The sequence below is a fragment of the Neovison vison genome, chromosome 8, assembly GCF_020171115.1.
Source record: "Neovison vison isolate M4711 chromosome 8, ASM_NN_V1, whole genome shotgun sequence".
In the NCBI taxonomy this organism is placed as follows: Eukaryota; Metazoa; Chordata; class Mammalia; order Carnivora; family Mustelidae; genus Neogale; species Neogale vison.
This window is the reverse complement of record NC_058098.1, coordinates 118,610,566-118,635,046: the sequence shown is the minus strand read 5'-3', so window position 1 is coordinate 118,635,046 and position 24,481 is coordinate 118,610,566. Positions and strand designations below refer to the sequence as shown.

At 38.4% G+C, this 24,481-nt stretch overlaps 1 protein-coding gene across 3 annotated transcripts in view; it reads left to right on the top strand.

Annotated features, from left to right (window-relative positions):
• Nucleotides 1-399: 399 nt before the first annotated feature.
• Nucleotides 400-24,481, top strand: part of YIPF4 (Yip1 domain family member 4) — a 42,813-nt gene continuing 18,731 nt past the window's right edge. For all 3 annotated transcript variants that reach the window (XM_044261808.1, XM_044261809.1, XM_044261807.1), the window contains exons 1-4: nucleotides 400-667; nucleotides 15,332-15,485; nucleotides 16,939-17,110; nucleotides 20,275-20,352. In XM_044261808.1, the coding sequence (XP_044117743.1) occupies nucleotides 589-667; nucleotides 15,332-15,485; nucleotides 16,939-17,110; nucleotides 20,275-20,352 (483 nt within the window). In that variant the 5' untranslated portion in view covers nucleotides 400-588. The remainder of the gene's footprint in view (nucleotides 668-15,331; nucleotides 15,486-16,938; nucleotides 17,111-20,274; nucleotides 20,353-24,481) is intronic.

The following is a 24,481-nucleotide window of genomic DNA, read 5'->3' as shown; positions in this document are numbered from 1 at the left end:
CAAACGTGACTCTCGGAGGCGCTATATAATTTACTCAAAATCCCATTACAAGTAATCACTGTAATGGGAAAGCAAAGCAATCTTGGTATCCTAGACCGGAGCTGACCTCTAGGAACGTTCCTAGTTCTAAAATTCTGTAACCCATCCACTTAACAAAAACGTTATAAACAAGTATAGAAAAGCTACAAGCGAAGAGACATAAAGTAAACAATAGCAGCCAAAAAAAGTAGGTGAAGTATCGAGTTTCCACGAATTAGAGGCAAACTTCCCATCCTCGGGTCAACTTCCGGAATCAACAACGGAGAGACCCAATCAGAACCTTTCTCCCGGAAGCCAATGGGAGAGCACATTACAAAGAGCCAATCCAAGGGCCGCTGTCACTGTTGTGATGCTGTCAGGGCGCCGGCGTCGTGGTGCTTGGGCGGTCGCCACCTAAAGGACTTCGTTGGGGCAGCCTCGGGGGCAGCTTGTCTCCGGCCTCGCTGCCAGCCTGCTCATCCCGGATCGCGGGCCTCAGCGTAGGGTGTGCGTGCGGGCGGGTGCCTGGGCCGCCTTGGGGCCTGGGCCCAGCCGCAGAGGGGCCGCGAGATGCAGCCGCCGGGCCCGCCCCCGGCGTATTCCCCCACGAACGGGGACTTCACCTTTGTCTCTTCGGCAGACGCGGAAGGTGAGGCCGAACCCCAAGAAGGCCGGTCCCCCCAGTAGACGCGGGGTCCCACGCGGCGGGCTCTCTCTGGTGCTGAGGTGGTTGCGGCCGGGTGGGGACGGGCAGGAAGCTGACTGGGGACCGGAGCCCTCTGCGCCTCCCCGGCCTTCGGGAAGGGCCTGAGTGGCGGGCGGGGGACGTCCCAGATTCCTCGCCCCGCACCTCAAGTGAGCCCACGCAGCAGTAGGATTTTATTTCTGCAGTGACTTGCTGTTATTCAGAAAAGGGGTGGTTAGATTGGCCAGGGTAGGTGTCAGAATGAAAACAGTGTAGGGGAGCGGTGGTCCTCTTTTATTTATGGATAACTTCATGCTGGGATTAGATTCGGTACTGCGAATACAAACTTCCCTCTGGGAGTTCGTGGGGGTTTTTTTGTTTTGTTTTGTTTTTTTATGGACTCTGATATCTTGCGGACGTCCCAGTTTTCCTCCTGTTTTATAGTGTTTGACCTCAATATTCAGAGAAGTGACCTCTGAATATTCAAAGTATGTTTTGAAACTTCTTTAATACAGTTGGGTTGTTGCCAAAGGCTTTTACTTAATTCCTTGTCCTGTTGCGAGGAAGCAGTTCTGCTAGATTTTTCTTTTTCTACATCACAGGAAAGTTTGTTTTCCTCTTCTCTGTTCCACACCAGACTCTCTGTAACCCGTATTTTTCTCTGCTAGTCAGTTTCAAATTCTACTTTGGTTAGACTATGTAACCGGACTTACTGCCTGATAATAAAAAAGATTACGCATAAAGCTGTAGAAATTTCAGTCTAGAGGAGAAGAACCTGGAGTTTGCCAAGAAATCTGGTTTCAGGGGCGCCTTCGTGGTTCAGTCGGTTAAGCATCTGCCTTTGGCTCAGGCCAGGATCTCAGGGCCCTGAGATCAAGTCCCACATGGGACTCCTTGCTGGGCAGGGAGCCTGCTTCTGCCTCTGCCTGCTGGTCCCCCTGCTTATGTTCTCTCTCTCTTTCTCTCTCACTGACAAATAAATAAATTCTAAAAAAAGAAAGAAATATGGTTTCAGAGTGCATCAGTTAGTGTAGCTTGTTTTCCTTTTCTTTGTTTTGTTTTCCTCTTGATTTGTGAGTGGTGGTGTTTGAAAAGAACCAATGTTGCATATGTTAACTACCTAAAATTTAAGTTTAAAAAAAAAGGCGGGCGGGAGGGGGGATCGCTTGGGTGGCTCAGTGGGTTAAAGCGTCTGCCTTCAGCTCAGGTCATGATCCCAAGGGTCCTGGGATTGAGCCCACATCAGGCTCTCTGCTCAGCAGGGAGCCTGCTTCCTCCTCTCTCTCTGCCTGCCTCTCTGCCTACTTGTGATCTCTCTCTGTCAAATAATAAATAAAATCTTTAAAAAGATAAAGTTCTATTTTTTAAAAAAAGAAAAAATGGTATTATAATTTTGGTTATAATTTAAAATGGAAAATATAATTTTTATTTATCATAGAGAACATAGCTGATACTTCTATTTTACGTTTTTTCCTAAATTTTTAAAAAAGATTTTATTTATTTGAGAGAGAGAGCAGGTACAGGAGAAGAGGGAGAAGCAGACTTCCCACTGAGCAGGGAGCCCATTGGGGCTGGATCCCAGGACGCTGGCATCATTACCTGGGCCAAAGGCATGTGCTTAGCCCACTGAGCAACCCAGGCTCCCTTGATACATTCATTTTAAACTTAATATGAATATTTGGTGAAATATAGCAACCCAAAGTATTTCAGTTTGTTTAATCTAAATTTGGTAGCATAGTGATTTGGGAGGAATATCAACTTTAATTTACTAGACTTTTAAAAAAATTGTCTTATCATTGTTCAAACTCATATATCTTTGTGTATATATGCCTTATACCCCCTAACCCACTGAAATAACTTTTCTCAAACACACCTAAGAAAACTAAAAGTGATACAACAAGCTAACCCATTGACTCTATACTAAACCAAGAAGCCTGGAATAAGTAAACTTAACCTAATGGACGGATGTACGGTTTATTCGAACTTCTCCATTTAGTTTCTAAGGATACAGACTCCCTGTATATCCAAAGATGTATAGACAAAAATAGATATATGTATAAAAATACCCTCAAGTGGATGACGTGCATTTTAAATTCAGAGGATTTTTTTAAAGATTTTATTTATTTATTTGATAGAGAGCATAAACAGGGCGAGTGGAAGAGAGAGAGAGAGAAGCAGTTTCCCTACTGAACAGGGAGTCTTAACGCAGGGCTGGATCCAAGGATCCTGGGATCATGACTTGAGCTGAAGACAGACGCTTAACCCATTGAGCCCCCCAGCTGCACCTAAGTTTACAGAGTATTTTAAGCAAATGACTTCTTTGGTCTTTTTTTTTTTTTTTTTTTTAAGATTTTACTTATTTATTTGACAGAGATCACAAGTAGGCAGAGAGGCAGGCAGAGAGAGGAGGAAGCAGGCTCCCCGCTGAGCAGAGAGCCCGATGCGGGGCTCAATCCCAGGACCCTGGGATCATGACCTGAGCTGAAGGCAGAGGCTTTAACCCACTGAGCCACCCAGGCACCCCTTCTTTGGTCTTTATAAGAATTCTTCTGAGCTTCATTTTTCTTGTATTTTATGATGAAAATGAGGCTTAGAGAAGTTCAGTAACCTCCAGGTGAAGGATCTGAATTCAGAGCTGATCAGAATTATTTCCATGAAATTGTGGTGATTCTTATATTTTTGTAAAAGAGTCCTGGGTTTACATCCTGGCTTTGGCAGTTACTATACATGTGATGTTGCCCAAGTTACTTAGCCTCTCAGCTTCAGTTTTTTCATATACAGACTGGGAATTAATACACAAGTGCTGAAATAGTTTGCAGATGCACAGTACTTAGTACTATATCTGGCAGATTGAAGAGCTTGGTACTTGTTAGCAATGATACTACTGCTCAGTTTTCACTATTAACTGGCTCCACACTTATTTTTTATTGTTTTCGAACATGAAAATTTGACTCTACAACTCTAAGTCTTTTCTCTGGTTCCTAAGCATGTCATGTAAATTCTTTCTTCTCCCTTTTGCTTCTGCTTTTACTCTAACCATGAGTATTTTCAGTGTATATTTTCCTTCTAAATTCTGTCCAGGTCTCTCTCAATGATACCTGTCTGTAGTATTTGTGCATACAAATCCTTTGTTATAAAATGTCCCTTGGTGTCTTCTCTCCAGACCTATGCATATCCTGGTCCTCATGCTTAGAAAGCCTTTCTCCTCCTTCCCTGGAGTTAAGACTTACGACTGAACTGGAATGCTCCTTCCTTGATGAAACCTTGCTTAACTGTCCGTTAGAAACAGAATTCCCTGATCTTTTCTATACCCCAGCACCTACCACAGAATCCAGAATGTAAACATCACAAAGTAATCGTTGAAGGAATAAATGATTTCTGCTTTTAACTCATATGACATTGATACTTGGGACTATAAAGCAGCACATTTTGGATGGTATAACTAAAAAATTACTGGATGTAGAGCCAGCAGACTTCAGTTAAAGTCCTGAGTCTTAGAGTAGCTATGTGCTATCAGGCAGGTTACATAGCTTCTATAAGCTTCTGTTTTATCACCTATGAAATGAAAAGCAGGGGCACCTGCCTAGCTTAGTTCATAGAGCATACAACTCTTGATCTTGGGGTCATGAGTTTGAGTTCCATATTGGGTGTAGAGATTACTTATTAAAATTTTTTTTCTAAGCGGGATGCCTGGGTGGCTCAGTTGGTTGTATCTGACTGGACTTCAACTCAGATCAGGATCTCAGGGTCCTGGGATCATTGGGCTCAGTGCTTAAGTGTGGCATCTGCTTGAGATTATCTCTCCCTCTGCCCTTCCCCCTACTTGCACATGTTTTCATGGGCTCGCTTGCTCTGTCTCTAAAATAAATAAATCTTTTAAAATTTTTAAAAATGAAAAATATTTTTTTAAGATTTTATTTATTTATTTGACAGAGAGAGATCACAAGTAGGCAGTGAGGCAGGCAGAGGTAGATGTGAAGCAGGCTTCCTGCTGAGTAGAGAGTCTGATGCGGGGCTCTATCCCAGGACCCTGAGATCATGACCTGAGCCGAAGGCAGAGGCTTAACCCACTGAGCCACCCAGGTGACCCTGAAAAATATTTTTTTAAATATTTTCTTTAGAGGGGCGCCTGGGTGGCTCAGTGGGTTAGAGCCTCTGCCTTCAGCTCAAGTCATGATCCCAGAGTCCTGGGATTGAGCCCCGCATGGGGCTCTCTGCTCGGCAGGGAGCCTGCTTCCCCCCTCTCTCTCTGCCTTCCTCTCTGCCTACTTGTGATCTCTGTCTGTTAAATACATAAATAAAATCTTAACAAAAAAAAAAAAAAGATTTTCTTTATTTTTCAGAGCACAAGCAAAGGGAGAGGCAGAGAGAGGGGGAGAAGCAGGCTTCCCGCTGAGTAGGGAGCCCAGTGTGGGGCTGAGGACCCAGGACCCTGAGATCATGACCTGAGTTGAAGGCAGACACTCAACCAACTGAGCCACCTAGGTGCCCCAAAAAATGAAAAAAACTTTTGAAAAATGAAAAGCACACATAATATTTTGAGGTATTTAAGATATGTATAAAAGCAAGTTCCTTAAGTACAAGTTAAAAGGACATGAGCTATGTATGAATGAGTCAGTAAATAAGTAAATAAATGAATAGTGAAATCCACCCTGAATACTCAAGTTGATAGTGAAAAACTGTCCAAAAGCAGCAATGAAATGCATGTCCGTAAATGCAAGAACATAATGATATATATATGTAAAGTGTAGTATAGAAGTCTTCAAGGATCCTTTGACTTTATTTTGTATCAGATAAGTAAGTAAGTCTTTAGCTGATTTATATCCTGGGCACTTAGTAATAAAGAATCTGCCTCAGTCAAAATTTGCATTTTAACAAGATCCCACTGTGACTCATATGCATATTAATGCTTGAGAAGCAATGATTTAGAATGTTATGAATGGTTAGAAAGGGAGGAAGGAAATTTTTTTCTAGCTGTAAGATCAGGGACAGTTTAATGGAGATATTTTGCCAAACTTTGAAGGATAGATAATGTTTTATATATAGGATGAACTAAGTACCTCCATGTGCAGGGGTCTGCTTATGAAGAAGTCCCTGACAGCAAGAAATGGTCTAATAAGAGTTTCATTGTACGTAGTAAATGGTTTAAAAAGTATATTATGCCTCCATCAGAAAGGATGAATACCCAACTTTTGTAGCAACATGGACGGGACTGGAAGAGATTATGCTGAGTGAAATAAGTCAAGCAGAGAGAGTCAATTATCATATGGTTTCACTTATTTGTGGAGCATAACAAATAGCATGGAGGACAAGGGGCGTTAGAGAGGAGTAGGGAATTTGGGTAAATTGGAAGGGGAGGTAACCATGAGAGACTATGGACTCTGAAAAACACTCTGAGGGGTTTGAAGTGGCGGTGGGGGGGGGGGGAGGTTGGGGTACCAGGTGGTGGGTATTATAGAGGGCACGGCTTGCATGGAGCACTGGGTGTAGTGAAAAAATAATGAATAATGTTTTTCTGAAAATAAATAAATTGAAAAAAAAAAGTATGGTTCAAAGGAGGAAGTGGTTTCTGTAGGAAGGATGAAGGAAGTCTTCAGGGATGACTTATGAAATGAGGTATATTTTGAAGTTTTTTTCCCAGTTGAACAGAGGGAAGAACATTCAGTTAAGAACTGTGCAAGCACAGTACCTGTTGGAGGCTGTTCCTTGGTCTTAAACTTTCTCATCTTCACAGACCTAAAACAATGCTGATTTAGACCATGAGCTCCTCACAGTTAGAAGCTGTGCTTTGCTTGTTTGCATTGCCTAGCACGGAGCTCACAGAGCCTCACAGGAACTCTGTGATGAATGAATGACCACATGATACTTTTTGATTAAGATAAAGGTGTTGTGCTCCTAGAAGTGAAGCCAATACTAATTCAAGAGAAATTCAACAAGTAGTTGGAAAGGTAATGAATAGAGACAACTAAGCAAGAAAGATGATCTAAGCCACCTGATAGCCATTTTCCTCTCTTCATTTTTTTCTACCTCTAACTATCTTTGTATCTATTTTGAAACATTTATCTTTCCTGCAAATCTTAAAGGAAAGGTTTCTTCTCTCCTTTCCTAGGATAAGCCTCTGCTAGTGCTTTTTATCTTCCTGCCTTTTATGGAACCTTTATTTATCTTTACTGTTTTTCTCTCTAGCATTTTCTATATCTCCTGTTTTTTTCCATCTCTACCATCACTCACAGGTACCCTCCTCGTTGACAGAATTGTAAATTAAATCCACTTCCCTTTTTCCTTATTTTCACAGCTAGGCTGTTTTTTCCTGTTTTTTGTTTTGTTTTGTTTTGTTTTTTCCTGTTTCCTCAGCATCCAACAATCCCTACCACTCTGTTGGCACTTCACTTGCTTCCTTTAATCTGCAGAAAAATCTTCAACAGTGTTTCAAAGCAGGAAAAGGTCCATGAGAACATAAATTTGACATATGACAAGTAATGTGTTAAGCTAAATTCCTTAATGCAGAATTCCCAGAGCCTTTAATATGAGTATTAGTTCTAAAACGCCAAGTGGGGATTGTGGTATGCAGGATTTTCCAAACTTAGTGAACATCAAAAACCTTTCGTGAAGGGCATGTCATAGAATCCAGATTCCAGATTTATACACAGAATGTGTATAAAGAAACACTTAAGCGATAAAGACAAGTTCATTTGCCTTTTGCTTGATTATTTATGCTCTTAATGATTTGTCCCCACCCTATCTTGTACAGCTTTTGGAGATGAACTTCTTTATCAGAAGCCTTCAGCTTCAGTGCCTTTGTTCCTGCCATTTTTTTTTCCTTGGAGTGAATTCTCTTCTCATTACTTCACTGTTTATTGGCTATCCCTCATCCCCAAATTCAGGTTCTACCTCCATATAGCCTTCCTGCCCACTTCTCTGGTAGCTTAGGCCTATTTACTCCTTTGGTACCTATGATCACTGGGCAATTTGCATTGTCGTTTACCTACAGAAGAGTGTGTTTTACAGTATAAAAAGGGTTTTGTGTTATGCGTTACCTCAATTAGATTTTTAAATTGAGGTATAATTTACATACCCTAACTGTCACCCTTTGAAAGCATACAATTCAGTGGTTTTCAGTTTATTCACAAAGTTATACAACTACCACCACTTCTAAGCCTAGAACATTTCATCACTCCAAAAAAAGCAACCCTATACTTGTTTTTAGTCCTTCTTTGTTGCCACCTAGACAGTGGCAACCACTGATTTACTTTCTATCTCTGTAGGTTTGCCTGTTCCAGACATTTCATGTAAGTGGGGTAATATTTGACTTTCTGTATCAGGTGTCTTTTTTTTTTTTAACTATTTTTTTTTTAGAGATTTTATTTATTTATTTGACAGATCTCAAGTAGGTGTTGAGGCAGGCAGAGACAGAGAGAGGAGAAAGCAGGCTCCCCACCGAGCAGAGAGCCTGACAAGGGGCTCAATCCCAGGACCCTGGGATCATGAGCCAAGCTGAAGGCAGAGGCTTTAACCCACTAAGCCATCCAGGTGCCCCTGTATCAGGTGTCTTTTACTCAGCATAATGTCTTCAAGTTTCATCCATGTTGCAGCCTGAATTAGTAACTTTTCCTTTTTCTGGATGAAAAATGTGCCATTGTTTGGATATACAGTACTATCAGTTAGATTTTAAAGTCCTTACAGTATCTCACTTCTTTATATCACTCTCAAGTCATCAAAGAAATAAGCTAAGTAATTCAGAAGTATTAACTGTTAGAGTAATTGACCGATATTGAAAAAAGAAAGATACTAAAATAAAAATGACTTAATGTTTGTGATATAGTTCCTCTTGCCAAGGGCCAGAAACTTGTTTGTAGTCTGTGTCTCACTTTCTCTTACTTACTTGGTCATCACATTATTTCATACTACCTCCAGAATAACTATATAATGAATCTATTCTTCCTTCTCCCTGCCTTGAGCCTTTACCATTTCTCATCTCTGCTGTAGCTGCCTGACTGTTCTCCCTGTCAGATCTCTCCCCTCTTAGATCAGTCTTCCATCTTGCAGCTAAGATTATGTTTCCAAAATACAAATCTAATTTTGTATATTTGCTTTTTTTTTTTTTAAAGATTTTATTTATTTATTTGACAGAGAGAGATCACAAGTAGGCAGAGAGGCAGGCACAGAGAGAGAGAGGAGGAAGCAGGCTCCCCGCTGAGCAGAGAGCCCGATGCGGGACTTGATCCCAGGACCCTGAGATCATGACCTGAGCCGAAGGCAGCGGCTTAACCCACTGAGCCACCCAGGCGCCCCTGTATATTTGCTTTTTTTAAGGGCTTTAATGTCACTTACTGATTTAAGCTATAGGAAGCTATTTGCCCTTCTGTTCATTCATTAATTGCAACCAGTACACGTTTGTTGGTTGCCTACTATGGGCCAGGCACTATTATAAGTGGTGGGGAGATATGTTCAAAACAAAACTACAACAAAACACTTAGTTCTTGCCATCATAGAACTTACAAACATTAACCAAATAATCACACAAATACGGTATTATAAACAGCGATAAATGCTCTGAAGGAAAAGCCTGGGGTATAATGAAAGGACTCTAATCTAGTCTGGGAGATCAAGGAAAATTTCCTTAAGCAAGTACATAGGAGAACTGAAAAATGGATGGCATTTAATTATCTGAAGTTGGATAAAACAGCCTGGTATTCATAGGAGGTAAAAGGGATCCTGGTTCATTTAATGAACTTGAGAGGCCTAGTGTGGTTAGAGCATAGTGCAGAAAATTTTTCTGGAGAAGTAGGTAGGGTGCATAGGGATTCTTAGACCTGAGCTGAAAAAGCTGTGGAAGGCCACTGAAGGATTTGAAACAGGAGAGTGAAAGAACAGCATTTTAGAAAGAGTCTTCTGGCTACAATTTAGAGAATGGATTGTAAGGAGACAAGAATGATTAGGGAGAAGGCGCTTAGTAGACTATTACAGTCAGGCAGGCAGGAGATACAGTTTGGTCTAGCTTGTGCTTGGGGTAGAAATGGAGAAAAGTGGACAGGTTAAAAAATATTTAGAGGTGAAAGTGACAGAATTTAGTGGTGGATTGGATAGAGCAGGGAGCATGTGAGTAAAGGAAGTTGTCAAGGATTATCAAGCTTCCAGTTTATAATGCTGAATGAATAATGGTACCATTCACTGAAAGAAGAAACTGAAGGAAGACCTTAGATGCTAAGAATTTAGTTTTGGAATATTGAGTTTTAGGTGCTTCTGACATAGTTAAAAGGAAATATTAAGCTAATAGTTGATTATATAAATCTGTAGAAGTGGACTGGACTCAATATATTGCTTTTTGAGCTCAGCCTTCTTCAGTCTTCTTGCGCCCTGTGATGGTCTGAGTATTTGGGTCCCCTCCGAAGTTCATTATATTGAAATCCTAATGCCCAGTGTGATGGTGTTAGGAGGTAGGGAACTTTGGGGAGGTATTTAGGTTGAGGGTGGAGTCCTCATAAATGGGAATAATGTTCTTATAAAAAAGATTCTACAGAGCTTCCTATCCACTACTCCTGTGTTAGGATACAAGGAAAAATCTGTAGACCAGGAGAAGGCCCTTATCTGACCCAGCAGATCTTAGACTTCCAAGCCTTTAGACTTTAGCCTTGAAAGAAGACTTTAGTCATCTAAGCCTTTAGATCTTAGACTTTAGAGTCTCTAAAACTATGAGAAATAAATTTCTGTTGTTATAAGGCAGCCTGTCTGTGATCTTTGGTTACAACAGTCTGAACAGACTAAGACACTCTTATATAGAAATTACAATATCATAATAATCCAATAGTTACTATCAGTTCTCTTTTGAGTGATAATTTTCTGTTAAGGTACCCAAACATTTAGCCTATTCCTTGTGTGAATTTCCCCCTCCCCAAAATAGATACTATCTCTAATACAAGTTAATAGTGTGGACAAGAGAATTGTTAATTTTTCTTTTATAAAAATTTCCTACTTGATTTTTAAAAGATTATATCCATGTGGGGCTCCTATGTGGCTCAGTTAAGTGTCCGACTCTTGATCTCCGCTCAGCTCTTGATCTCAGGGTAGTAAATTCAAGCGCTGGGCTGGGCTCTGCAGTGGGCGTGGAGCCTACTTTAAAAAAAAATCTATGTCCATATAGATATTATCACAAATATCATCTATACAGTTGGCTTATGTAGTATGATATGTGGTGTATAATGGGGCAAGAATAGCTTTTCTTCCCCATTTGAAAGTTGAAAATGACTTTTTAGGGGGCGCCTGGGTGGCTCAGTGGGTTAAAGCCTCTGCCTTCAGCTCAGGTCATGATCCTAGGGTCCTGGGATCGAACCCCACATCGGGCTCTCTGCTCATCAGGGAGACTGCTTCCTCCTCTCTCTCTCTCTCTCTCTCTGCCTCTCTGACTACTTGTGATCCGTGTCTGTCAAAGAAAGAAAGAAAGAAAGAAAGAAAGTTTTTAGGCAGCCTTTCTTGGGGTAGTTAAGCAAGGTTTACTGTTTTAAAAAAATTAAACTATTTCCATAAATTTTAAATTCATAAGGCATTATATAAATTTATAAAAGTGATAAAACTACACAGAACTATATACACATATACATACAAATAAGTGGATATAAAACTGGTAAAATCTGAAAAAAAGCAAACTGTATCAGTGATAGTGTCCTGGTTTTGGTGGTTATGTAACATGGTACCATTGAAGGAAGCTGGGTGAAGGATATAACTTTTCTGTACGAGTTTTGGAACTTCCTGTGAATCTATAATTATTTCAAAATAGAAAGTTTGGTTAAAAGATTCATAAGACAAAAGAAATTTCTGTTAAATACGTTTATGCCAAAATGAGATTTAATTTTTCCAAAGGTAGGTTCAGGAGATTTAATTGACTTTTTTTAAGTTTCTTTTTTTTTTTTTTTTTGAGTCATTTTTTTACATACAGCTTGGGGCTAGAACTTATGACCTTGAGATCAGGAGTCACGTGCTGTCCAACTGCGCCAGCTGGGCACCCTGATTTAATTGATTTTAGTTAATATTGTATACAATATAAAAATGTACTAACAGTATTGAAGAGTAAAGGTACTGGGGCGCCTGGGTGGCTCAGTGGGTTAAAGCCGCTGCCTTCGGCTCAGGTCATGATCCCGGGGTCCTGGGATCGAGTCCCGCATCGGGCTCTCTGCTCGGCGGGGAGCCTGCTTCCTCCTCTCTCTCTCTCTCTCTCTCTGCCTGCTGCTCTGCCTACTTGTGATCTCTGTCTGTCAAATAAATAAATAAAAATATTTAAAAAAAAAAAAAAGAGTAAAGGTACTAAACCATAAATCAAAACAGTATGAATAAAAATATAACCTAAGACACAATCTCATATGAGGCTTTAAAAATGTTTCTTACTGTGTGAATAATAAAAATTATTCTTCCTTTGTGCCTCAGTCAGTTAAGCATCTGCCTTCTGCTTAGTTCATGATCCCAGGATTGTGGATCTGCTTCTCCCTCTGTCCCTCCAGGCCTACTCCAGCTCTCTCCCCCTGCTAATGCTCTCACTCTCTCTCTCTCTTAAATAAATAAAATCTAAAATAAAATTTTCTTACGAAATAACTTCAAAATCCAATGTAAGTCTAGCAATTACAAGATTGTTATTTACTTGCATCGGTTTCTTGATCTCTTTTCATTGCCTTATGCAAGCATTAAAATGTTTTTATCTCTAAAATGGAACAATAGAATTTATCCATTCAGTGTGAAACGTGTGCTTGTTTTATTTTGCTGCACAAATACTCAGTTCTGTTTTAGATTTAAGGACACATGGATTTCATTTTCACATTAAATGAGAATTTTTATCCTTGCCTTGTTGCTAGTTAAATAAGAAAAAGCTTCTCCACATATATAATGTTAACAGGTATCAACAAAATGTTAATTATTCTTTGCAAAACACTTCTTTCTCAGAAATATAGAGCTCATCTAGTTGCGGATCAGTAAATCTCATCCTGAGTATGATATCCTATAGCACTGACCGAGTTCTTCCTCCTCTTTCCAAGTGAAGTTCTCAGGCTCAGAAGATTCACAGAAAAGATCCCTCATCTAGTAATATACTTGAGTTTAAAGGGAGGGGAAAAGTACTATTAAATCTTACCCTGCAGTATTTCCAGGTGGCTTTCAGGAAAACTTGAAATTCACTGATACTCTTCCTCATTCTCAGGCAAACAAGTGGAAACGTTTTTAAGATTTCCTTTTGCAGTAGATTTTTTTCAAAGATTAATTTATTTTATATCCACTTATATCAGGGCGCCTGGGTGGCTCAGTTAGTTGTGTCTGCCTTCAGCTCAGGTCATGATCCCAGGGTCCTGGGATTGAGCCCCGCAGTGGGTTCTCTGCTCAGCAGCATGTCCGCTCCTCCCTCTCCTTCTATATCTCTCACTTTCACTCGCTCTCAAATAAATAAATAAAATCTTTTAAAAAAAAAATCTACTTATATTTATCATCTTTACATTGGTTTTACTTAGCAAATGACAAGAATATTATAAATAGTATAGCAAGAAGGAATTAATTTAAAATTAATATTTTATAATACCTATCCTGGAGTTGACAACCAAGCTAGCTGGTTCTTAACTCTGGTTTAACTTAAGAAACCTGTGCTCCTGGAGTAGTTTGGAATCTTCTTGTTTTCTGACATTCTTGTCAACATGTTAAGCTAACTACAAGTTTTTTGACTTTCTGTTGCTTTTTCATACCCACACCTAATTATATCTTGGGAACACTAAGGGATGTGTCAAACTGCTATTACTGGCATTCCTGCATATGTCCATGATATTTTTCTACTTTATAGTAAATGGGATTAAAAAAAAAAATCTACAAAATGAAGCTAAAGGTGCCTTTTTGAGGTTCTGGCATCCATGCTATGACAAACTGCTGAACATAAAATTCTTCATCACAGCATTTTTTAGTACTATAATTTATATATCCTTTTTTGGTTTAGATTAAGGACTGTTAGGTGCAGTCCTTTCTGGAGGCCAGGAAACAGTTGTTAAGGTCCTTTCCTGCCTCATAATTCTAAAACCTTTAATGTTATTGCCATACTAATGACTTCCTGATCTAAATCTTCCCTTTGTTAAATCGAGAAAAGCACTCTTTGTACCTATTGGAAATGGAATTTTAGTTACATTTCACCTCTTTTATTTATTTCTCAATTTAGATTGAAACAAGCAGAAAGTAATTTCAGAGAATGTTTTAGTCTCAAGATTCTATGATAGCATTTACAGGAACTATTTTTAGACTAAATCGGGAAGGACATGAATTCAAAAGTACTTGCATTTTATTTCAAGCTGAGTCAACTCCCTTTTAAAAACTTTTTAGAATCATATACTGCTAAACCTGGAAGTATTTAGAGTAGGAAACTGGAGACAGAGGACATTAATGATTTGCTGTATCAGTAGCTAAAACTAGGACTTATCCTCAGAATACAAACTTTGTTACAATTAATTGCAGGAGTTGTCACAACCAGATTAAGATGTGACTCATAATTGAGCCACTCATTAATTGAAGTGTAAGCCAATATTCTAATAGCAGTTCTCAAAAATAACCTAGAATTTGGAGTAATGTGCAAATTAAGCTATTTATATTGTATATGATCTTCAGGGAAGGAGAGTCTGTGTTAAAACTATTCTGGTTTATCTTTGCCAAGTTTGTCTCAACTACCACTCCAGTCATGAGGCTTCTAGTTACCAGCAGCGATGGTTGTTTAATAGTGTGTATTGTCTGGTCCTATCTGGTCCTACAGATTATTTATTTATTTATTTATTATTTTTTTTTTTTTACTTAATTTCTGTATGACCTCAGTCCCTTTACTATTGCCATTTGTTTTTCAACCGGAAAATGTGGCATTTGTACTATTTTAATTATCTGTAACCTCTAAGGCACTGTTGAGACTATGAATGGAATTTATTTTGTAATGTGGATAACTGAATCTCTTTACTCCTTTTTAGAGTTTCCCTAAAAGCAAAACAAAAATCCCCAAACAGCTTCATTTTTGCCCAGACTAAAGATGAATGATGTCATTATATAAAGAAAAGGGCTGAAATAGCTGGGAACTCTTACTAGTCAAAGTTATCCAGAACCAAGCGTTAATATACAAAGCACTTAGCATAGATATTTGGTGATTTAAATGAAAAGAATGTGTAAATAAATACATGAAATGTAGGGGAAAGCCATTTGCAGTTTTTCTTTAACAAATTTTATCTAATAGTTTACATATATATGCATAATGCCTTTAGAATTTATACAGTCAGTTTGTTCTGAAGCACATAGTGTGCATAATAATGAAGGGAATCCAAAATGATACCATGTAATATATTTTGTATATATCATCCATATAAAGTGGCTGTTCTAAGTCTAAGATTCTTTTACTGGTCTAACCAATTACCTGAAATCTTTTAAACGTCTTCACTTCCCTCATCTTTCATTTTCTTGTTGTAAAATAAAAGGTGTTTTTTAGTTATGTATCAGCTGTAAAATAGGATTATATGCCATAGCAGATATTCATAGAGATCTTCAAATGATAATTATTTTACTTAAATATTATATTCATGTTGGTTAAGATTCACACATTTTTACCTTGATTTTTATAGTTTTGTCCTCTCTCCTCCTAAGATCTCAGTGGTTCAATAGCATCTCCAGATGTCAAATTAAACCTTGGTGGAGATTTTATTAAAGAATCTACAGCTACTACATTTCTGAGACAAAGAGGATATGGCTGGCTTTTGGAAGTTGAAGATGATGATCCTGAAGATAACAAGCCACTCTTGTATGTAAAAATCATAATATGTGTTTCTTTGTTTTTTAGAACTAGTCTGTGGGATGATTATATTCTTTCGTGTTATTTAAATACACGTATGGCTGATCTTAACCTTTTTGGTTAGACTATTAGGTGCTTTTCAATTTTACTAGTATTTAGAAAAATTAAAATAATAAGAATATTTTAACCCTATTGAGTGGCAAAAATGGAAAGAATTGTAATTCTGTATATTTGTCTCACTCACGTGCACGTACCTCAGCCACCCCCCAACACACACAGATATTCCAAACTGTTAGGGCTTACTTGGGCTTATAGCTATCTCAAGTAAACATCCAGTCTAAGTAAAAAAGCAGACTGCTTGCTATGGAAATTAAGTTTAAGGCAAATTAAAACTTCCACAAAGATTAGCACTCCAAAAATCTCTCCCATGCAGAAATTTTAGAGGCAGCACTGGCAGGACTAGAGGGAATCTTTCACTTTCTTCATAGTACTTGAAATTTTTCAAGTGATTATCATTTGAGAAACAAAAGTAAAGAATTTAACAGCTTAGGAAGAACCTATAGCTCTGTAAAATCAAGGCATTATCAGGTTAATCTCTGTGGTAATTGTTGGTAGATTAAGTGTTAAAATATTCTGTTTCTTAATATACTGTATTTCATCAAATTTTTAAAACAGTGAGTTATAAGATGCAATTATTTTATGTTCATCGATAAGCAGGAAACAGTATGTAAGGCAGCATAAAGCTAAGACATCAAAAGGCTATCTTATTAGTGTAGGGATAAATGAGAACCCACCCTACAAAAAGAGGCAGCAAGGATGTTTGCTTGTCTCAGTTTGGCAGTGGGTGGGCTGTTAGAAGAAAAATATCCCCTGAGAATGGAAACCCCACACCAGTTCTCATAGGATTGTAATCTGAATTATCAGTATGGTCAAGGGCTCAAGCAGAAGATTTTATTTAAAGTTACCCCAAAATAGTGGCTCCAGGAGACTGTAAAATGGAAAGGCAGATCTTGGAAGAAGTTGGCTTCACTCCAGGCTGACAAGGTATGACACAAGCAGTTGTGACAAGCATCCTGATTTTAGAGAGGTTAAAATGTTGAAAATGTACACCATGGAATCAGTGAAATGCTGTACTTAAAATGCAATGCTTTGTTGACCGATGGAGGTGACACTGTCATATTTTTTTTTAAGATTTTATTTATTTATTTGACAGAGAGAGATCACAAGTAGGCAGAGAGGGAGGCAGAGAGAGAGAGGAGGAAGCAGGCTCCCTGCTGAGCAGAGAGCCTGACGCAGGACTCGATCCCAGGACCCTGAGATCATGACCTGAGCCGAAGGCAGCGGCTTAACCCACTGAGCCACCCAGGCGCCCGACACTGTCATATTTAAACTTTAATTTTATTGCAGCTGTCTCAGTATTCAGAAATGCATGCTTTTTAAGAATTTTTATTTTATATTATAGGGAGGAACTGGATATCGATCTAAAGGATATTTACTACAAAATCCGGTGTGTTTTGATGCCAATGCCATCACTTGGTTTTAACAGACAAGTGGTGAGGGACAATCCTGACTTTTGGGGTCCTCTGGCTGTTGTTCTTTTCTTTTCCATGATATCATTGTATGGACAATTTAGGGTAAGTATATGTTACTTTATAGAAAATTGAAATATTTTAAGAGCTTTAAAATTAAAAGTAGCCAAATGTTAACTATAATGCTACATTATGTTTAAGAAATGCTTTACTTTTTTTTTTTTCTTAAGATTTTTACTTATTTATCTGACAGAGAGAGATCACAAGTAGGCAGAGAGGCAGGCAGAGCAGAGATGGGGGGAAGCAGACTCCCTGCTGAGCAGAGAGCCCGATGTGGGACTCGATCCCAGGACCCTGAGATAGTGACCTGAGCTGGAGGCAGAGGCTTAACCCACTGAGCCACCCAGGCACTCCAAGAAATGCTTTACTTTTACACATTATTTCCAACTTGTACATCTCTAAAACTCTTTTTAATTAAATAAGTGAGGAGTACTTTAATGCTTTCCAAACTTTTACATCATCATTCTTCTAGAAAGTACTAACAATTGTATTGCAACTGGGTAAACAGATGAGACTACTCTAAGCTAAGCTAAAGTGACCAAAGTGACCAAAAGGGCTTCCCTTGCCCTTTATGATTTCTCCCAAGGGATGCAGAGTTTGAAACACAGTACTCAACATGTTCTTACCTTTTATTTATTCTCAAAATAAATATTTTAGGGGCTCCAGATCTTCCAAGATCTGCCTTACATTTTACAGTGTGGAGTTCACACCCCACACTGGGCATAGAGCTTACTTCAAAACATAATAGTAAATATGTTAATAAATAATGACAAGGATTCCATCAGAATTTTGTTTTTATATAATACTTTGTTTTACTCTCAGGGGCTTTATCTTAAAACAACATACACCTTACTCCTTAAGACCTGGCTTAAGGCTTTATGGAAGTAAAAAATAACTCTATCACTGAATGATTGAGAAATGAATTCATTTCTTGTTGCTTCTGTAACAAATTTCCACAAGTTTTGTGGCTTAAAACAGTGAAAATTTATTTGACGGTTACAGAAGTCGGAAATTCAAAATGAGCTTGAAGGAGCTAAGATCAAAATGTCAGCAGGGCTGACTCCCCTGTAGGCTCCAGGACAGATTCTGTTGATTGCCTCTACCCACGTCTAGAGGCTGTCAGCTTTCCTTGGTTTCTGGTGGCATGACTATAATCTCTGCTATTGTGGTCACATTACCTTCTTCTCTACTGTAGTCAAAACTCCCTCTCCTTTTTTTTTTTTTTTTTAAAGATTTTATTTATTTATTTGAGAGAGAGAGACAGTGAGAGAGAGCACAAGCGAGGAGAAGGTCAGAGAGCGAAGCAGACTCCCCATGGAGCTGGGAGCCTGATGCGGGACTCGATCCCGGGACTCCAGGATCACGCCCTGAGCCGAAGGCAGTCGTCCAACCAACTGAGCCACCCAGGCGTCCCTCCCTCTCCTTTTTTAAAGGACAGTTGTGATTACATTTAGTGCTCATTTGGATAATCCAGAATAATCTCCCAATAGCAAGATCCTTAATGTAATATAACACTAGTCTTATTAATATTTACCTTAGATCAATAGTTTCTATCAAGTATTCTATTGGAAATATGCATTAAAAAAGTCGAATGGGGATTCTGGTCTACTACTCACCACTAATCCTTCACCTAGAACATCTCTAATTTTATCTATTTTGTATAATCTTTCATTTGAACAAAGGATTGTAAGGCTAAAAAACAGATTATTGCCTCCGTAAAGCATCACTCAGTTTGGTTTTACTTGATGCTTTCTGTGACTAGATTGGGGTCATGAATTTTTGGCAAGGATACTATTTTGTGTCCTCAGTATACTCTTAGGGAATATGTGATATTGATATATCTTTTACTGGTGCCTTTAACATTGGTTGCTTGAGTAGGTGATAGGGTGTTATCTGCCCAGTTCCTCCACAGTAAAGTTGCTATTTTTCCGTTTTAATTAATAAATAAGTATCTTGTGGAGATACTTTATGACTATGCAGACATTGTATTTCTCATCAAACTTTAGCCCACTAATTTTAACATTAGTTGATGGATCTTGAGTTCAGCAGTTACTGCTACAGTGTTTACTGCATGGTGGTGTTCTGTTTTCCTCATTCCTTCCACATGTATTGATTGGTATTCTCTATGGAATAGCTACCCGTTCTTGGCCATTGCTTAAATATTGTTGTATTTATTTATGTCAGTATGGGGGCACCTGGGTGGCTCAGTGGGTTAAGCCGCTGCCTTCGGCTCAGGTCATGATCTCAGGATCCTGGGATCGAGTCCCGCATGGGGGCTCTCTGCTCAGGAGGGAGCCTGCTTCCTCCTCTCTCTCTCTGCCTGCCTCTCTGCCTACTTGTGATCCCTCTCTCTGTCAAATAAATTAAAAAAAAAATTTTTATTTATGTCAGTATGGAATCGTGAATATTTATTTTATTTTCTGGATTATAACCCAGTGCTATCATTATTTATTTTATTGGTGAGATTATTCCAGTTTAAGCATTGGGAACTCCTTCAGGTTAGTTTCTGTGTCCTTTCAACATCTTCCCATTAGTTTTTTGAGCATTTCCTTTCCTTCTAAGTCCACAGAGTGTTCTGGGCTCTCCTTTTATCTCCCCTGCCCCAACCCTGACATCAGTTATTTATCAAAAGAATCCTAGTTCCTTTTATCAGGGAATGATGCTTAGAAACCAGGATCTGGGCAGTAAGTATGCTTATTTTGCTGTTGGGTCTTCATTATTTCTAGACCCTGCAAGCAGACACAACTTGGAGATAGAGGCATATATGATTATCACACTAAGTCTCAGGAGTTAAAATTACCTGAAATATCTCCCACTTACATATATAATTAATGTAAATTTTAAAGACCTTGGGAGAAGACTTATAACTTCTTATAGGGATGGATTCTCCTTGCAAGATGTTGTAAACCAGAGGTTTGGAAGTAAATACTTTGCTCATTTTTTGCAGTAATTTTTCATCAGAGATCTTGAAATATTGAGATTTCCTTAGGCAATTGATCATTGCTAAGTTTTCATTTGGATATAAAATTGTATTAACATACTGCATTCTTACTAGGTTTTGGAAAGATACTTGGGAACTCAAACTCTCTATGACCTGAAATTGGATATCCCAAACTGTCTTACATAAGCAGAGAATTGACTTTGAGGGAAATTGTCACCTTATTTGGTACAAAGCTATTAATTGCATGATTTTTTTTTTTTCCCTTAAGGTGGTCTCATGGATTATAACCATTTGGATATTTGGTTCCCTAACAATTTTCTTACTGGCCAGAGTTCTTGGTGGAGAAGTAAGTAGTTGATTTTGAAAATAGCCTTTGTTTCTGATCATAAATTTTATTTTTGGTATTGTACATATTATCAGTAGCTATATTCATCATAATTCTTTCTTGTCCTAGAATTGCTTTTAAGTTACACTACTTCCCCTAAGATGATCACCATACTGGTATTGTGCATGCTCAATAAAGGTTACAAGAAAGGAAGAAGAGAGAAAAGATCCCATACCACTCATAAGTAATGTACAGCTTTTTAGGGAAACATAATTTATTTTCTAGTACAGCATTTCTCAAATTTTTGATCTCAGGTCCCCAAGGAGATTTTTTTGTGTGGGTTTTATTTATTAATACTTATCATATTAGAAATTAAAATAAAATTTTTGAATATGTATTTATTTATTCATTTAAAATAAAACCAGAGACGCCTCAATGGCTCAGTCGGTTAAGTTTCTGCCTTTGGCTCGGGTCATGATCCCAGGGTTCTGGGATTGAATCCCTGCTGAACAGGGAGCCTGCTTTTCTCTCTGCCTGCCTTTCGCCTTGCTTGTGCTTGCACTCTCTCTCTATGACAAATAAATAAAATCTTTAAAAAATAATGAAAATAAAAATAAAACCAAATACATTTTAACATAACTAATTTAAAAATTTCTTTTTAATTTATTTACTTATTTATTTGAGAGAGCACGTGACAGGGAGGGGCAGAATGGGAGGGAGATCGAGAATCTTAAGCAGACTACGCTGAGTACAGAGCTCAACACAGGCTTGAGCTCATGACCCGAGCCAAAGCCAAGAGTCCATGGTCAACTGACTATGCCTCCCAGGTGTCCATAAATAATATGGTGGCTCATTGGGTTAAGCCTCTACCTTCAGATTGGGTCATTCGGGGTCCTGGGACTGAGCCCTGCATCAGGCTCTCTGCTCAGCGGGGAGCCTGCTTCCCCTTCTCTTCTCTCTGCCTACTTGTGATCTTTCTCTTTCTCTCTTTCTCAAATAAATAAATAAAATCTTTTTTTAAAAAACCAAACTGCTTTGTTTTTTTTTTTAAAGATTTTATTTATTTATTTGACAGAGAGAGATCACAAGTAGATGGAGAGGCAGGCAGAGAGAGAGAGGGAAGCAGGCTCCCTGCTGAGCAGAGAGCCCAATGTGGGACTCGAACCCAGGACCCTGAGATCATGACCTGAGCCAGAGGCAGCGGCTTAACCCATTGAGCCACCCAGGCGCCCCCAAACTGCTTTTTACATAAAAAAAAAATAATACATTTTAAAGAAAAACAACTTTTTCAAAAACAAAAAAGTGCTAAGAGTGGCATTGTTTTGCATTTTTGCAGGTAGCTTTAATGTCTGGCTTAATGGAAGCTGGTTTCTAATATCTGCTTTCTGTATTCAGTCTGTTATGATACATTGTTTTGGTAAAAATATATGAGAAAAAGAAGGCCTTAAACATAGAATTGGAAAAGGGAGGGTATTTCTTTTTAAGATGTTATTTATTTTAGAAAGTGCACAAGCGGGAGGTCGGGGGTGGGATAGAGATGGAAGCAGACTCCCCACTGAGCAGGAAGCCCATGTGGGCTCAGTCCCAACACCCTGGGATCATGACCTGAGCCAAAGGTAGTTGCTTAACTGGCATCCAGAAAAAAGAGTATTTCAATAGCTTTTTCAGATGATTATGGATGTTATTCTCTGAAACTATACCTACATTCAACAAGTAATAGGGTTGTTGTTGTTTTTTTAACAAGTCATGGCTTCTTAAAGGTTTGTTGCAGTAAGGAATCTCAAACAATATAAATGAACTTTTCATACTTTGATTCATTAAAATTTCACTTTGGGTGGATCTTTTTACCCATGCACGGTTATTTGGAAGACACTGGTTCATGGAGTTTTACAAATCTTCCAAATGTTGACACGTCTTACTGTACAATATCAGAAAATTACATTAATTAATATATCCACCCATCTTTAAGTTTAGATCAGGCTAAAGTTTGGATCAGCTCCCTGGTGGATGGACAGCCTATTTCTCCCTCTTCACCACTTGTGCTCTCTCTCATGCATGCTCTCTCTCTCTCTCAGATAAATAAATTAAATATTAAAAAAAATGCTTATGATACCCAACTCTGAATAACCATAGTTTTTCTTTCATTTGTTCTTTCAAGTAAAAATGGTGTTCCATTTTTACTTGAAATTACATCTAACTCAATGCTTCACTCAAACAGTTATAGAAGCGCTTTTCTTTGGGATAACCATTGAACCAGGATACAACAGAAATGCTTTCTATGGGAATACCTAGGTGGCTCGGTCAGTTGAATGTCTGCCTTCAGCTCAGGTTATGATCCTGGGGTCCTGGAATCGAGTCCTGTGTCAGGCTCCTTGGGGAGGAGCTTCTCCCTCTGCCTACTGTTCCCCCTGCTTGTGCTCTCTTTCTCTCTGACAAATAAATAAAATCTTAGGGGAAAAAAAAATGGGGGCACCTGGGTGGCTCAGGGGCTTAAAGCCTCTGCCTTTGGCTCGGGTTGTGATCCCAGGGTCCTGGGATCGAGCCCCACGTCGGGCTCTCTGCTCAGCAGGGAGCCTGCCTCCTCTTCTCTCTTTCTGCCTTTCTCTCTGCCTACTTGTGATCTCTGTCTGTTAAATTAATAAATAAAAATAAATAAATAAAAATCTTTAAAAAGAAAAAAAAGGCTTTCTATGTACTTCCCATTTGTTATACAGAATGTTAAAGAGATATACTCAAAAGCTGACATTTAATAGAATTAATCATTTTAACTGGTTCATTAAGGACATTCTTAAGTGAAACTAGCTTTTTTTCTTTTTCTGTGATTGTGTAGTAGTGAAGAGTACAGTAACTACTAGTATAGTTGTTATACAACTATATGCCACCTTGATTCACAGTAAAGCAGCACATTTTATCCATTGTTGTTTTACCCCGCTGGCTCAGGGGCTTAAAGCCTCTGCCTTTGGCTGTTGTAGTATGAATCCAATGAGAAAAGGCAAATAATGTTTTATTATTTTTATAGTAAATAGTTTTGACCTTCCAATCTTCTGGAGGAGTCTCTGGGACCCTCGGTAGCCCATGAACCACACCTTCTGAACTGCTGCCCCATTAAAAAAGACTTTCTGAATTACTATAAACCTAGGAATTTTAGCAGTTTATTCTCTCTCTTTTTTTCTTTTTTTTTTTCCTAGCAGTTTGTTCTGTGGAGAGATTAAAGCAGTGAGGATGCCAGGCACAGTTATCTTGTGGGTGCTGACTCTCTATGAACATTGATGGCTCAATGCAGAGACCTTAAACCTTTTTCTCCTATTTGATAGAAAGATCTGCCAAGTCTGTTACTTAGTTTAGTTATCTGCTTTCCAGTTTCCAAAATTATGTTGCTGTTGTCCCATCTTCTGTTCTTCTGTTTAGCCTCTTTTTTAAAAGAAAATTATATCACTTACTAATACAATAAAACAAAGCACATAGTTTTATTTTGTAATACAGATTATGTAATTATACACTAGGCAAAGAATAATATGAAAATACCATTATTCATAAAGTGTCACAACTGAAGATTACTATAAAAGAGGAGGAAGTAGCTTTCATCAAACTTTATTTTCTCCAAAGTAATGCAGTTATCTTATACAAAATAACACTTTGATTCTTATAAATGGCTTTTCTTTCATTACACTCATTCTCTTTATATCATGTGTCTTATCTAAATTTACAGATTTTAGGATCAGACTTTTTTTTCCTGGTCCTTTTGAGGTATTATTTTTTTCCCATTTTATTCATGGGTTCATATATATTTTGGGGCTTACATTATTGTGACTCGTCTAAGATATATGAACAATGAGAATGAACTTGATCTGCATTATCTATATTTGGAGGGTGCACAAAGATTTCATCCACAACCTGGTGAGCCTTTAGTTATCACTTTTTGTGTGTGCTGAGGTGTGCCTTCAGGTTTATACATTTTTAAAATATCAGTTAGGAACCAGTTCTCCTTTATACAGTGACCAACCTACATGACCTCTATGAATTTCTCTGTTACTTTGTTTCTCCAAGGTGTGTACCATGTTTTCAAATCCCAAGATATTTTATGGTTTAGTTTCCTTTGTTTATGCCTCTTAAAAAAAAAGTTCATGGGTACACCTGATTGGCACAGTCT